The sequence below is a fragment of the Gobius niger genome (assembly GCF_951799975.1).
Source record: "Gobius niger genome assembly, chromosome: 13".
NCBI lineage: Eukaryota > Metazoa > Chordata > Actinopteri > Gobiiformes > Gobiidae > Gobius > Gobius niger.
This window is the reverse complement of record NC_136864.1, coordinates 29248566-29264105: the sequence shown is the minus strand read 5'-3', so window position 1 is coordinate 29264105 and position 15540 is coordinate 29248566. Positions and strand designations below refer to the sequence as shown.

Genomic DNA, 15540 nt, shown 5'->3' with positions numbered 1-15540 from the left:
ATCTGCCTTCACCGCAAATCAAGTCGAACTATAATTGCTGGCAGTTAGTGTCACTCATCAGAGTCCTGGTTACGTGTGAATAGTGTTTTCTGATGGATGAAGTTGAAACTGCTCGTCTTTGTCCACTCCACACTCACTTGTCTAACAAATTATGATTCATCGCAAGCATGGGCACATTTCACAACTTTTTGGGGAGCAAAGAAGTTAGTTTTTAAAATATTTTTTAATTATAAAATGTTAAAATGAGTAATGCCTGTACTCCTATAGTCCTGGCAGATCTCTATGGGGAAACACTGGCGAACAACAACTAGCCAACGGGATTGTGTAAGTTCACGATTCTGCATATGACCCTGACTGCGTGCAATGTACAGCAACAAACCATTTTCATTCACTATTCACTAAAAAGTGAAAAAAACAAGGCTATGTTTTCAAAAGGTGCTTTTAAAGAATTAAAGAACAAGGGACAATATAGAACCTCAAATGTCAACATTTTGGTGATGATGAAGCAAAGTATGAATTCCTTTCTCACATCCTATTTATCTTTAAAAGCTTTTAAAGGGTAACCGTGTGATTGTAATAGCGTTAGTATAATAATATTAATATTCTTGTATCTTCTCTATTTGCACATCGAGTGTGTGCTCAATGTGCAAATATATGACATGTGCCATAAAAATGAGCAAACTTAAGTCAGGGATCCCCGCGCGACCTTTCGTTGTTGCCACCATGAGCGTGGAAGATATATCGTCTACTCTATAAGATAATAAAGAGGTTGTTGGTAGGAAGATATACAAATTTCTATTAAGTATATCACCAATGTATATCTTTTCAAACCCATCACCAAATCAACGCACCAAACCTTGGGGGACCGAGCCTTCGCCACTGCCGCCGTAAATGACCCGCTTAGTGTACACTGCAAAAAGTGTTTAACTAGATCAGTATAAACATCTCAATTTGAGCATAATAATCCACATTTTAGTTGTTTTGACTAGTTAAGTAGTTCTTGGGCATTTGTCCTAGATTATTTTGCTTGTTCTGAGACGTTTCTGACTCGTTTCGATACATTTCGTCCTTATTTCAGGTCATTTTCTTTGCCAATGGGGAAAGAAAATTGGTCTTATCTCATTGGCAATTTTACTTTCTTATTTCAAGCGAGATTTACCCTAGAACTGGTCTGAAATGTCCTCAAACAAGCAAAGTAAACTCGGTCCGATCAGGAAAAGTGTCTAAATGAGTGAAAACCGCTCAAAACAAGAAACATTTCCTCAATTCAAGTCATTTAAGTCGATGCTTGATATCTACTTTTTGTAGTGTATACTGCAAAAGAGCAAGGTGACTTTTGTAGTTTATTCAAGTTAGTAATCTACAATCCATCTAGAAATGTCTTTAATATCTCCTGTTTGAAGTTCTAACCGTGACCTAATGAGAACATATTTCTTTCATTAGGCTATAATATCAGTTAACGATTTCCAAATAAAATCAATTGAAACAGGATCCAGTAGGCCGCCATGTCAACAAGCGTGTTGTTTACAAAGTTATCTCAAAGCCAAGTGAAGATTCTGCCATTTTCTGCAATGATCCTCTCACATCCCGATTAGTTTTGCATTTAATGTTTTACAATGAAGGTTCCGGTCACAGCAAAGACCACGACATGAGCTGTTAAACTGGTACAAAAATGTCCTGCATTTCAGAAGCATCGCGTAGAGGTTCCCCTATTTTTTTCCACCACTGTTCGATCAGCGCCTTTAAGCTTTGTCATCCAAACGCAGCTTTCAAGGACATACATGGTCATCATCTAATATCGAGAAGGTCTCCAGTGACAACGCTCTCGAAAGCGAAAAAACAAACAAAGCGCCAGTCTGAACCCCGGAGGTGAACCCGGAGTCCATCTGCGAGTGGAGGCTTTGGTCCATATAAGATCATCATGAGCAATGTATTGGATATCTGTTTTTAGAGGGTAACGTTACATAAGCGTGTGTCCTGAAGGGATCTCATGACAGCTGTAGTAGATTTTCTCGCGGAGGTCGGTCGGATCGCGTTACAGCAGCACTGAAGCCAATTAACTGTTTGACGTGAGCAGGGCAGCCGCTCGGGTTTACCTCCGCTCTGCGCTTATTAATGTTTGATTCCAATTTGTTTTGTTGTCCTAACGGAATGGGAGATACCGCGGGTTCCGGACGTTTTGAAACCCCTTTATTTGTGCGTATGCAGCAGCAGCAGTCCTATAATAGCACAATTATAAACAATTCTCATAGTTGAAAAAAAAAATCCCGGCAATTATAGGAAATCCTAAAGTTAGACCTATTGCATTGTTTTCAACCTGTCCCACTTTAACCGGTGAATCATTTCGAGCTGTATTTCTGGGATTTTGTTGCGTAACAGGGAGAGAACCAGGAAGCGTTCACACATTTTTAAAATTCAAAATCCATCACCGAACACGTTTCACACTGCGTTTATCACGGCGCCATCAATTTGTTAGCACACCGTTAAATATGGAAGATTGCATTTACGGTTTAATTGCAGATGAATTCAAAATAGATGCGTTCTCCACACTCAGCCAATGTTTTAAGCAATAAAAAGAAAAATGTAACCTTTTTTACAGCATCGGGCTAGAACATAGAAACGTAGGAATAAATAGAAGGTCATGAATACTCCCTGCCTGTAGCCACAGTATAATAGAGTGATTAGATCTTCTCACACTGCATGGCTGCGAGGCATGTTTCCACAGCGCGCTCTGATGCTTCTATGGCGGTGTTATGAAAGAGCCAAAGTTGTGGGCCACATGACAAGTCATATTGTGGCGCTCGGCGCAGGCCCCGGCTCCGACACCAGGAAGGAGGAAGAAAACAGCTCAGCATCCAGTGGGCCTCAGTCAGCCCCACACCCCCACCCGGGATCAAGCGCTGTCACGTGGACACGTCGATGTTTGGATTTCAATTTCTATGGAACTAATCTGAAGAGGCTTTTTTAAACTGAGCGAGATGAGATCATTTAAAAAAAGTAAGATAAAACCAACATCACGGCGAATGAGCATTTCTGTGATAGGAGCACATGTTTGACTCTCGCCCCTGCTAGGGTCATGTGCCCTTGGGCGAGATGCTTCACCCGCCGTCACCTTCCAGAGTCTGTGCAAAAAAAAAAAGGTTTGATTGATATGTATTGATATATATGAGTGTGGGGCAACTACCGGACATTAGCCCATGGCTGTTTACATGCATCTTGTGTGTGTTCATCAACATGTGCTGTCCTGTCCAAATAAACAAATAATCCGATCAATAACCACGACACGTACTGGGGCACCTTTGACATCTGCTGTCAATGCAAAAAAGAAAAAAAAAAGATCACAATATTGCAACATAATGAAACTCTCAGGATGAATTGCATTGTAATTATTATTGGTGTTAATAGTTTGGGCCAAAATGTTCCTACAAAGGTGTTTTAAAGCACATGTTTTGCACATGATTGTTTTCAGATCAGGTGAATCACTGTCACACTACAAAAGTCTACATTTTATATATTTGCAAAAAGACTGCCAGTCACCAGGACACAAATGCACCCAACATCAAAACCTACAAACCCATAGATAAACTGTCTTGCTGACACAATCAACTTCATGAAGTCTGTTGAGAATGGAGTTGCAACACAGCATCCCAATGTCGCTTTTGACCTCTTTAAAGCGCATTTTCAGATTTTGACAATGGCCGACAATTAACAAACACCTCCTGCGATGCAACCCAAATCCCGCCATCGTGGTAACAGCCCCCCTGGCAGCTTGCTTCCAGCCAAGTTTCCAAAAGGGATCACATTATGTCTCAATTCAAATGTGATGAAAGCCAGATTCCACCTCGAGCACAGGCTGCACACTTTTGGACATCCTCGTCTCATAAATCACATTAAACAACCCCCCGTAACTCTGCGGAGATCTGTCAAACACCGGATGATCGCACTTCGCTGCTTCCCCCCGAAAGACAAAGACACGCTCACCCAATACACGAGTGCCTGCGGGTGGAGAAATTTGCCGGCGTCTTCCTGGAGAACCTGGAGTCTTTGTTCATCATGTTGAAAGCTGGAGAAGACTTCTGCGGTGAGGTCGTGGAAGCATCAGTAGACCACCTGCGGCACGCCGGGGTAGAAGAGATGGAGACGTTTGGACATTCGGGGCCCGGTCGAGTCCGGCATGTTGTTGTGATGAAAATGTATTGTCTGAAAAAGGGTTGACGTGCAGGATCCCGGTGCAGCGCGATGCAAAGTGGAAGATGCAAAACACCGGGGGGGAGGAGTGAGCTGCAAGAACTTGTCCAACAACCTTGTGCTCCAGCTTAAATAATAAGAATCATTTAATAAAGGTGCAAAAAAGCAACAGCAGGAAGGAATTCACTGTAGAGGTCAGGATATGTCCATTAAAATTAACGTCAAGCACCTAAAAAGGCGATGTTAGTGGCAGATCATCTCCAAATCGAATTACGCAAGAGCTGGATTCCTGAACGCAGCCGGTATCCAAAAGTTTCTTCCTAAGGTATTGCAAGCGAAACGCCAGCTGAGGGAAAGAGATAATGAAGAAGAAGAAGAAAGCTGGTGGTTGTTCTCAATCCCGTGTGATGCTCCTCGCTGCCTGCCAGTGGGACGTCCCATGCAAGTGCGCTCCTCAGTCAGCGGCCCGAAACGAACAGGGGGCTGCTCTTGTGTGTGTGTGCGCGCTGCCTCTCCCGCTGTTGTGTCTCTGGAGAGTGGTGGGACCAGGCTTAAAACAACAAACAAGAGTGCTATCTCCCCCCGGGACGGACCGAGAGAGAGAGAGAGAGAGAGAGAGGGAGGGGGGGGCGCAAAGGGGGAGCGAGCAGGCAGTGGCGTCCAGGGCGGGACATTTATAGACTTGTAGAGATGGGACAGGACAGCGAAGAGAAGGCATGAGAAAGTTTTGTGGTTTTGGGAGAAGAGGAAAGAAACAGTTTTTAAAAGGGTGTTTGATTAAAGCGACACCGCGGAGAATTTGACCCAATAAATGAAGTCAAAATACAAGCTTTTGTTTTATGCCAGATATTTTCATCATTGAATAAAACCTCATGAATGTACGAACAAACATGAGCCTTCGCTGTGAGCGGCTCAGCTTTCCGGAGACATGACTGTGACTTCACCGGGAGTGGGGGGACGTCTCCAGCTCGTCTCCGTGGAGATGTGACTAAAGGCAGCAGAATTTGAGATTTAAACAGGTTAGGGCCTAATCCATATCCATTCTTTGATTACTCACTGCAGTAATAGCATTTCCTGTGTCGAGCCAAAATGTTACGCAGTGTACTTTTAATATTATGTTCTATTCAAACTTGATAGGACTTACTAAGGAGAGACATTGCAGATTACCGACATAAATGAGAATAAAATTTGTCAACAAAATACCATCAAATAAACATCCTAAAGAGTTTGCTCTATTTTCACTTTTTTTTTTTTTTTCCATTATGCTAAAAACAGATATTTTCAGCCTGGATTTCAACATCAGAGGTAAATATCTAGGTGACAAAAGCCTGAAAGTTCAAATAATTAGGCACGAGCTTGAAACCGGAACAGCTCCATGAAAAAGAAAAAAAAAAAAAAGCAGGATTTCACGTAGTAAACGCTCTAATATGGAGCTCGCTGTGAACTCTAAGTTGAACTCTAAGTCTGAGAGAAAAAGAACAGAAAAATGGCTCAGTGGTGCCGCCTCATACAGTCACTTTAATACGGCGCTATAATCAGACGTGGTCAGAAACGTAGTAAATGTACTTGAGTTTTTGAGGATATGGACGCTACATTTGAAAGATAAATATAATACTTTCTCCTCCACTACATCTCATCAAAAAGCTCCAAAGCAAACTGTAAATGTGGCCACGTGATTGAATTATTTTAAAAACATAAACATGCACACTCCAGAACAATAGGTGGCGCTGTGCAGATGTTCTGTCAATACCATTCCACTCAAAACAAGGAAGAAAGTTTGTCCCTGTGATGTTGCCGTACTGGTAGTCAAGCCGCAGTTATTTTTCCGAACACTTATTTTAACCTCTTACTCCCCGCCTTAACCGTGCTCCTTTTCTTCTCTTTTTTTGTCAGTATTTTGACACATTTTTTTTCAAGAAACTGCTAGATTTGGGTAAAGCCAAACTGGAGATAAGGTGCTCACTCAGTTCAGGCGGAGGGGAAGAGGTTAAACGGATTTGTACTTTCTACTTTGAATGTTTAAGTATCTTAAGTACAAATACTTCAGTACTTTTACCGATTAATAATTTGACGGAGCAACATTTACTTTTACACATAGTAATGTTTGACCAGATGTATCTGTACTGTTAGTCACGTAATGAAATCAAGTACTTTGACCATTAGTAAATGATGTTCTTTTTTTGAAGAATTTGGTCCTTGACTTTATTTGTTTGTTCTGTTATTTGCGTTTTGTTGAGTAAGTGAGAATATCTGTTGAATGAGTTAGGGCTGTGCAATTAATCGAAATTCGATTACGATTTCGATTACAACAGTAAACGATTACAAAATTAGCATAATCGCCAAAAATCGATTATATAGATATATTTTTTCAAATTTTTTTTATTTTTTTTTCAATGTTTTTTTTTTACATTTTTTTTTCTAATTTTTAATTTTTGGATTTTTGTCCCTTTTTTTGATGGATTTTTGTCTTTTTTTTAAATGGATTTTTTGTGGGGTTTTTTGCTGGATTTTTGTATTTTTTTGCTGGATTTTTGTATTTTTTTGCTGGATTTTTGTATTTTTTTTTTAATGGATTTTTGTATTTTTTTGCTGGGTTTTTGTATTTTTTTTAATGGATTTTTGTATTTTTTTGCTGGATTTTTGTATTTTTTTTGATGGATTTTTGTATTTTTTTTATGGATTTTTGTCACTTTTTTGATTGATTTTTGTCACTTTTTTGATTGATTTTTGTCATTTTTTTGATGGATTTTTGTCATTTTTTTGATGGAATTTTGTCACTTTTTTGATTGATTTTTGTCACTTTTTTGATGGATTTTTGTCACTTTTTTGATGGATTTTTGTCATTTTTTTGATGGATTTTTGTCATTTTTTTGATGGATTTTTGTATTTTTTTGCTGGATTTTTGTATTTTTTTGATGGAATTTTGTCACTTTTTTGATGGATTTTTGTCACTTTTTTGATGGATTTTTGTCACTTTTTTGATAAAATTTTTTAAAGGCAACAAATAATCGTTTGAATAATCGTGATTTCAATTATGACAAAAATAATCGTGATTATTATTTTTTCAATAATCGAGCAGCCCTAGAATGAGTCACAGTTTTAGTCTTTATTAATTACATGAGTTCCTTTTCTTCCCAGTAATTCCGTGAGCCCATTGTATCAGTTCTATCTACATTTCGATAGCCTCTTTACTGACACTGTGGCAGTTGTAGCGGCCGGTTAAGCGCTTTACTGTATATGTCATGGTGCAACGGCTTCCGTGTCAAACCGCGCAGCCCGGTCCCACTCGCTCAATAATTCAATATGGCATGCTTTTCGAAATGAGGCAATCCAATTTCCCTTTTGATAGTGCCCTCTACGCCTCGCCGTCTGCTTATCACAAACGCCCGCTGGTAGAGAGTGCGTTACACGGGAACCTATGGAGACGTATGAGCGGAAACACGGCATTTTTCATGACTGTGACAACCCTGAACACTGCAGACATGGGATACACGTCATTTTTAAAAAGATTTGAAAAATGTGTTTTTTGTTTTGTTTTCGCAAGTGGAATGCGTCTGAGCCTCAATCCCAGAGCTATTATAGGATTTGCAGTAAAAATAAAAATGCACAAAAGCCAAAGTGCAATGTGATGACGTTGAGACTCTTTCACAGGACAGCAGCCTCTAGTGGAGAGAAAGGGTAACTGCATGATCGAGGCTCCAGGAGAGGACGGGAAAGGCTTCGGTTTAAGGTTGCAAACATCGGTTTAAGGTTCCGCAAACAACAAAAGGCTTCCTCAGTGGGGTCATGTTTATCTCAGGGGAGTCGGTTAGCCAAAATATGTAAATAAGTACAACGGAGAGACTGACCAAGTACAACAAACGTTTTTGACATAAATCTAAAACTGACATGTCAAATGAAGGGCTTTCTCTACAAGTCAACAATTCTGAAGTATCTCTGAGGAAAGGGAAGGGGGAGATGTTTATGTAGAGAAAAGAGACTGGTAAACATTTCAGGAGCAGTCAGTCACAGCTGTTTTACTATGATCTGTTCTTTTCAACCATGTACTCTTCTGCCACCGCGTCTTTACTGTATTCTAGCTTTGAAAATTAACGTTATTGAGAATTTGAGCCTGAATGCAAACAAAAGTCCCTAATGTGACCGCTGCCCATAGTTAGCACACCCCTGCTCTAGCTTTTTTAATGTGAGTGTACCAGTCTGTAGTGCCACCTGTAACCAACAGTGCAGTAGTGAATGAAATAATCCTTGCCACACTTCCATTGTGTGTTTACACATGTATCATGTATGCTGTCTGTGCACCATCCTGTACAAATAAGATCAATCATCACCACCGTGCCAACTTTGACATCGGCTCTGAAAACAATGGCTTACGAAGGTAAACTCGGTAAACATTTACAACAGCCCAGCTCACCTCACAGTGCAGTAGAACCAGGAAGATTAATTGCATTACAATTAAATTTGGAGTAATTTGAGTGCTTTAGCACATTATGGAGCTCACTTATCAAGACAGGTGCTAAATAGCAAGTGCAAACTGGAAAATAAAATATTCTATTTTGTGCCACCTAATTCACCATTTGAAATGACCTGTATTACAGTATTAGGGCCCCAAGACTGAGAAGTAAATGAGACAATCCTGCGTAAGAAAAAAATGCACAAATGACCCTGCTGTTCATCTTCTTTTGTACGTGCTATTCCTTTTGCACATGAGCAAACTCTTAGTAAATGACCCACTATGTTTCCAGAAAAGCCACATGGATCACTTCGTATCAGTGTTAATTTCGTCGACTAAAATATTTAGTCTTAATTTTAGTCAAAGTGATATTTTTGACGACTAAAATTGAACCAAAACTAAATTAAAAGTTTTTCATGAGACTAAAACTATGACTAAAATGTCCAGATATTTTAGTCGACTAAAATAAGACTAAATAAAAATGAAAAGGAGAGACTAAAATCATCCAAACTTCTATTGAGCGTCTGAAAGAGCCTCAGATCATGTAAATTCTCTGCCAAAGGATCAGCTCTGAGCTTTGTTCATGTGGAGCAGCTCCATGAAGCAGAGGAACAAGATTAAATATGATTATAATCAATATTATCAATGCAAAGTCTTCAATTTTAGTCTAGTTTTAGTCGACTAAAATTGCAAGTAAATTTAGTCGACTAAATTCAAGACGAATTTAGTCGACTAAATTTACTTGCAATTTTAGTCGACTAAAACTAGACTAAAATTGAAGATATTTTTTTGACTAAAACTAGACTAAAATCGAATTACATTTTCGTCAAAAGACTAAGACTAAAACTAAATTAAAATATGTCAAAATTAACACTGCTTCGTATTGTTACTAAATTCATCAAAATTTCAATATCAATTGAAAAGTAAAAGCTCCAGCCAACAGCAAAACCTACAACAACAATTCACCCTAAAGCTTAAACTCAGAGCATGAAAGTTGCAATTACTGTCTCATGCAACGCAAATTAAAAGTGGAAATAAAAGCAACCCGTCACTCTCTCAGACTAATATTCTTCCGTCTCTTAACCAGCCAGCATTAGAAGTCGTCACAGAGTGTATGTTCTTTCCGGGCCATTTATTTCCATTGGACTTTAGTTTGTTTAATCCCCGCTGTCTGCACTAACTCAGGCCGGGCCATTTATTCTTACGTGACATTATGGGACTCTGAGTGGAGCCTACACTCGCGCTGACCTCTGGCTGCTTAGCGTTACACTCTGACATGTTGTGTGCGTTTGGCAAATACTTCACTGTCCGAAACCGGCTTTGGGAAGAAAAATACTGTCGCTTTGCAAACTGGGAGGAAAACGCAAGGGAAGTATGTCCAGCTTCGTCCACTCAAATAAAAGAATGCTGAGAAGTGAATGACCCTGGGTGCGCATACTTTCAATTCTATCACCATGCAGAAAAGTTAAGAGTATGGCATGATTAAGGGGTCCATGGGTCCATTTTAGTCTGTTTAGTCTGTCTCTTACAACAAATTCTGTAAATGACCAAATCTACTGGTTTAGGTCAAAGAAATAGTCATTTATGGAATGTAGATATTATCTTTATGTTTCATGGCTCTCTAGATCAGTGGTTCCCAACCTTATTTCTCTTGTAGACCCCATGGATCTTTCAGTGGTAGTCCGTGTATCCCCTACCTCAAGGGTGTTGCAGTCCATTTAGAAAGCCATCACTTAAAAGAGCTATTTGTGAGTAAAAAGACAATGTTGCTTTCAAAATACACTAAAAATTCTCCCGAAACTACACATTGAAGTACCAGTATTGAGGAAAAAATGGAAAGGTACCCAGCCATACTCTTGTTTCACAGTGACCCCTGGTTTGATTTCCAGACCTTATGGGGGCTCACTGTGTGGAGTTTACGTGTTGTGGGGAGTCCCTGGAGCCTTGTCTGGTCAGAGGGTCGGGTCATAAGAGACATCACTTGAGCGAATGAAATGGTGCATATCACTGAGAAATAGCTGCTGGAGCAGAAAACACTTCAACTTCTGTTAATTGATTGGCTAAAACGAGGTGCAACTGATAAGTCAGCAGCAAAAGAACAATTTACTGAAGCCTTCCGAGATATAAAGTGGGAACCAGATGTTTACATACACTTCATAAAAAGACATATTTGCATTTTTTCTTATTGTCTGATATGAAACCAGAATTAACTTTTATTTTTTTTAGGTGAAATGGAATTTTGAAAAATATTTCTATTTGCTAAATGCCAGAAGAATGAGAGATAGAGTTTTCTACATGCTTTTTTGCTACTTTTTACAAAACCAAAAGTTTATATATATATTTCATTAATATCTGTTGCCTTTAAACTGTATAACTTCGGTCAAATGTTTTGGATTTCCTTCCACAAGCTTCTCATAATGGTTGGGAGGAGTTTGGTCCATTCCTCCGAACAGAACTGGTGCAACTGAGACACATTAGGCCACCTTGCGTGCCTATGCCTTTTCAGCTCTGCCCATATATTTTCAACTGGATTGAGATCAAGACTTTGTGATGGTCACTTCCAAACATCCACTTTGTTTTCCTTAAGCCACTTTGTAACCAGTATTGGCCGTTTGCTTTGAGAATTGTCCATTTGGAAAACCCATCTGCGCCCAAGCTTTAACTTCCTGGCTGACGTCTTGAGATGTTTCTCCAAAATGTATACATAGTGTTCTTTCTTCATGAAGTCATTTATTTTGTGAAGTGCACCAGTCCCTCCCGCAGCAAAACAACCCCACAGCATGATGCTGCCCCCCCTGTATTTCACAGTTGGACTGGTGTTCTCAGGCTTGCAAGATTCACCCTTTTTCCTCCAAACGTGACGATGGTTGTTATGGCCAAAAAAATATTATTTTTTTCCCATCAGTCTACAGGATATGTCTCCAAAAAATAAGTCTTTATCCTTCTTTTATTTGCAAACCCCAAACTGGCTTTTTCATGTTTCTTTTGGAGTAAGGGCTTCATCCTGGCCGTGTACCCTCAGCCCATGTCGGTACAGGAAAGTGTATGTTAACATATGGTTCCCGCTGTAGCTGTGCTAATGTTAACCTCTTATCCCCCACCTCAACTGAGCACATTTCCTCGTATTTGGCTGTACCCAAATCTAAAAGCTTCTCGACTGAAGCTAATACCCTCGAGGCCTCTGTTGAAAGCTACAACCTATAAAACTGATCTGAACTTTTTTGTTGCTTTGTCGGTACATTTCTGTATATATAAGTATAGCTTTTTTTCTTTCTTCTTTTTTCTTACTTTTCATGGCCACAATCGAGAACAAATGATTGCTGGTTTTATAAGGCAGGGCTATATGAGCGCAAAAGAACCAAATTGAAAATAATTCTTGTCTTAGGTCGTGTCAGCAGAACGTTGGTATCATTATTTCAGAAGAAACAACAGAGTAGAGCTATACTAGGATCAAATGAATCAATCAACTTTGCTGCCAAGTAAGCAAAGATGACAAACTTTGAAGAAGCTTCTAACTGAAGCACGTTCAAGTTATGTTACACTTTTCGATTTGGGTAATTGTCAAACAGGACAAAAAAGGGTCGGTTCAGGTGGGGTTTAGAAGACTAATGTTAGTAATCTGGCTAAATTGGTGAGCTCTCTTCAGTTTATATACTGTAAGATTGAAACCCTTTGTAAAAGCCCGGGTTCTTTGCAGGTCAATTTAAGCGTGTGTGCCAAGGAGTGCGCGGCAAATATTGACACAGAGATACGAGCATCTCTTTAAAAAGAGGTGGGATTGGTGCCTCCACACAGGAAGTACAGGGTGTCCTCCAATCGCCAAAGGACAAATAGTCCACACAGTCAGACCTGGAGCTTTTCTCTATAAAGTCCGAGCGGATCAGGTGAAGACAGGACCTGTGCTCTGACGCAGTCCGCAGAGTAAATGTTTGATTTTCATTGTGAGCCAGATGCACTCGCCGCAGCTCGTAAAGTAAAGCCTCAATAAAGCACTGGAGTAATGTTAAGAGAAGAGAGGACATCTGAAGGGGAAAAACAAGCTAAGAAAGGGAGCGGGAGAGCGAGCAATTTAACTTCACTGTAATCTGTCAGTGGAGTTGGAAGCTTTAGACCAAATAAACAAAGAGGGAGAGCACAACATGGCTGGCTAATGTGAGGTCAACCACTGAGTGAGTTTAAGGAAAAGAACAAGACATTTGATGTTTTAAGTGCTGACAACCTGCAGCAGGTAACAGCACAATGTCAGGGATTCTATATAGGTTTACGGTTGTGGTACTTGACAGACTTGACTATGACGGACAGGGCAGGCACAAAAACTGCTGAAAACATCATTTTGATTCAAAGTTTTGTGTCCAAGTCGGTCCTAAGATATAGAGTTAAAGTAAGTTATTGGGCAGTCACAGCAGGAATTATTTTTCTGTTATATATCTATTTTACGGCACAGAAAAATATCGCTGTTTCTTTGTTTAGTCCAAGTTTTGTTTTGCTGCAGTAAAACTTGTAGCTACTATTTGGACTTGATTTAGGGCCTGATACAAATGATTGAATTTTGACATTTTCCCTTTAACTACAAGTAAAACTAAATAAATCCTGCTTGCACAAAAGGTCGTGTATGAAAATGCAGGGTACAATGCTGTAATGTCATCAGATTCCCCTGTTTGAAAGACCACCTGCCACCACTGTTAAGCTGTATAAAATGGCACCATCTAACTGTTTTGGGCAAAACATAAAACTTTGGCAACTGATTTGAAGAATAAACAAGTGAAGAGTTACGTTTTTGAGTTTTGTTACTGCACTCTGCAGGTGACACTTGTGAAACCACAGCTGTGTGGGGCTCTGGTTGTTCAATCGGTTTCTACACAAAGACAAAATTAGAAGCATACTTTGGTTACTTTCAATGGCACTGATTTGTTTTTAAATTAAAGAGTATAAGTCAATGACAATCCAGTGCTTTTGTTTGTTTCGTTTGAGCATGTGCATCCCTATAGGTATATTGTCCATTAAAATGATATTACACAAACAAAATGGAAAAGAACCCAGGAGCTGCACAAGGAGCTGCACAAGATGGATTTTTGTTCGTCAAGTCACAAATCCCATAACAATGGAGCTTGCAGCCCAAGTCAAAGTTATTTTCAGATGGTGGTCATATTACAATATCTCACCAGGCAACTAGACTTCCTAACGGTGTCTATGAAAAATGATCATGCCGTTATTAAGCCTGCGGGACATTTGAAGCGCTGACAAGTCTAAGAACCGTCTTGACAGCAGCGTGGAACAACAAACTGCCCCAGTGCTGACACTATTTACAGACATCATTAGAGTTAACAAAGGTATTGGAAAAGCACACACACCTGGAGGAAATGAAGCCCTAAACCTGCCCTAAATCTGCCCTGAGCTCCAATTAAGTCTCCTCATGATATAGTGAACACAATGTGTTGCCTCTTTTTCTGCTCCATAAAACACAATTAACACCTTTAATTTCTCACTTTACAAGGGAATGATTTACCCCAACGCAACGTAAAACAAGGGTCTCCTTGTCTGCCGTCCCGGGCCTGTGTGGTTGAACTGCAGCAAGAGATGAGCATCTTGTGGCTGTGGCTGGATTTCATAACATTAGCCCAGGGACAGCCATTGTGTGCTAGTGTGATAAAGCCAGTGACTTGTGCGAAAATAGAACATATGTGCAGCGGTGACCTTAGGCAAAGAACCATTTCAAGTCAGCATGTATTTTCACCCAATAAATGGAATAAAATACAAGCTTTCATTTCATTTTGGGATGGTGAAGAAGGCCTTTGCTAATTCCAAATGTTCCGGAAGCTCACCTGGGGGTGTGGGCCAGTGTGAAGCGGCGGCGCTGGTTGATGCTACGGTTCATGAGCAGCTTCCTGAAGAGCAGCGGGGAGTTCCGGGGCGAGATCTTCGGGGAGCCCACCGGAGAGGCGTTCTTGGACCTGGGCCTCAGCTGGATGATGGGCAGCCTCTGCACCCTCAGCTCCTCGCACCTCTCCTCCATGTCTGGCTGGTCTTCCTCTGAGCTCAGTTCGCTCATGGTTGTTGAAGCTTGTAGGTGTTCCTTTTGCAGCGGAAGTATGCTCTCTTGAACACGCTTTCTTAAGTTCAATGCAGTCTCGTTTGCGGCAGATGGCGGGCAACAATCAGGGCCTCCCCATACTTGTTCTCGGTACTCCTTGAACAGCTTTCGTCACAAGGGAACTGGAGATTACTGAAACTTCTCTTCTCGTGTGGGCCTTTCAACATCCAAAATCCGCCACTGCAGCTCCCGACTTCTTCACGACGTCTTGTATCATGATAACGGGCAAACTAGGGCATCCAGCCTCTTCTTGAATGTTTGCAGCACATCCCACCATGGTTAAGACCAGAGAGTGTCTTGTCAAATTCTCTTGGTTGCAAAAGTTGCAAAGTGAAGTCCAAGAAAATGTTCAGAAAGACAAAAACGATACTAAACTTTTAAGAAGCACGTTGTTGAGCAGTATCCATGTCGAGCTAGTTGAACTTTCTTCACTGAATGGAAGAATCGACTTGGTGAATCAAATATGTGATAGAAGAGTGTTATAAAAAGTCCACAGAGAAGCAGGGGAACATGTTGTTTCTCCCAAGAGTGCAGGCAGGACTGAAATGTTGATGTCCTTTCTGCGTCCTCCCTCCCTCTCATAGCTCCCAGGCTTTGTTTACATTAGTGCTAGGCCTACCCTCTTTCCGACTAAATATGGACGTCTCATTTGCAGGGAAGGAGAAAGCGTGACTGATCGCAGGCTCCTGGCTGTTTCAAACCCATCAAACTCCCTACATCCAAATATGTCAGTGTAAAAAGGGCCAAAACTATATCACGGTCACGGCTAATTGCAGTGTTAACAGTTAAGCGCAGTAATTTAGTGGGATGA

General features: G+C 40.5%; 1 protein-coding gene across 1 annotated transcript in view; it reads right to left on the bottom strand.

The window, feature by feature from the left end:
* Window positions 1-4346, bottom strand: part of pde4ca (phosphodiesterase 4C, cAMP-specific a) — a 59682-nt gene extending 55336 nt beyond the window's left edge. The window contains exon 1 of the mRNA XM_079570136.1: window positions 3982-4346. Coding sequence (XP_079426262.1) covers window positions 3982-4055 — 74 coding nt within the window. The 5' untranslated portion in view covers window positions 4056-4346. The remainder of the gene's footprint in view (window positions 1-3981) is intronic.
* Between the last annotated feature and the right edge of the window lie 11194 nt (window positions 4347-15540).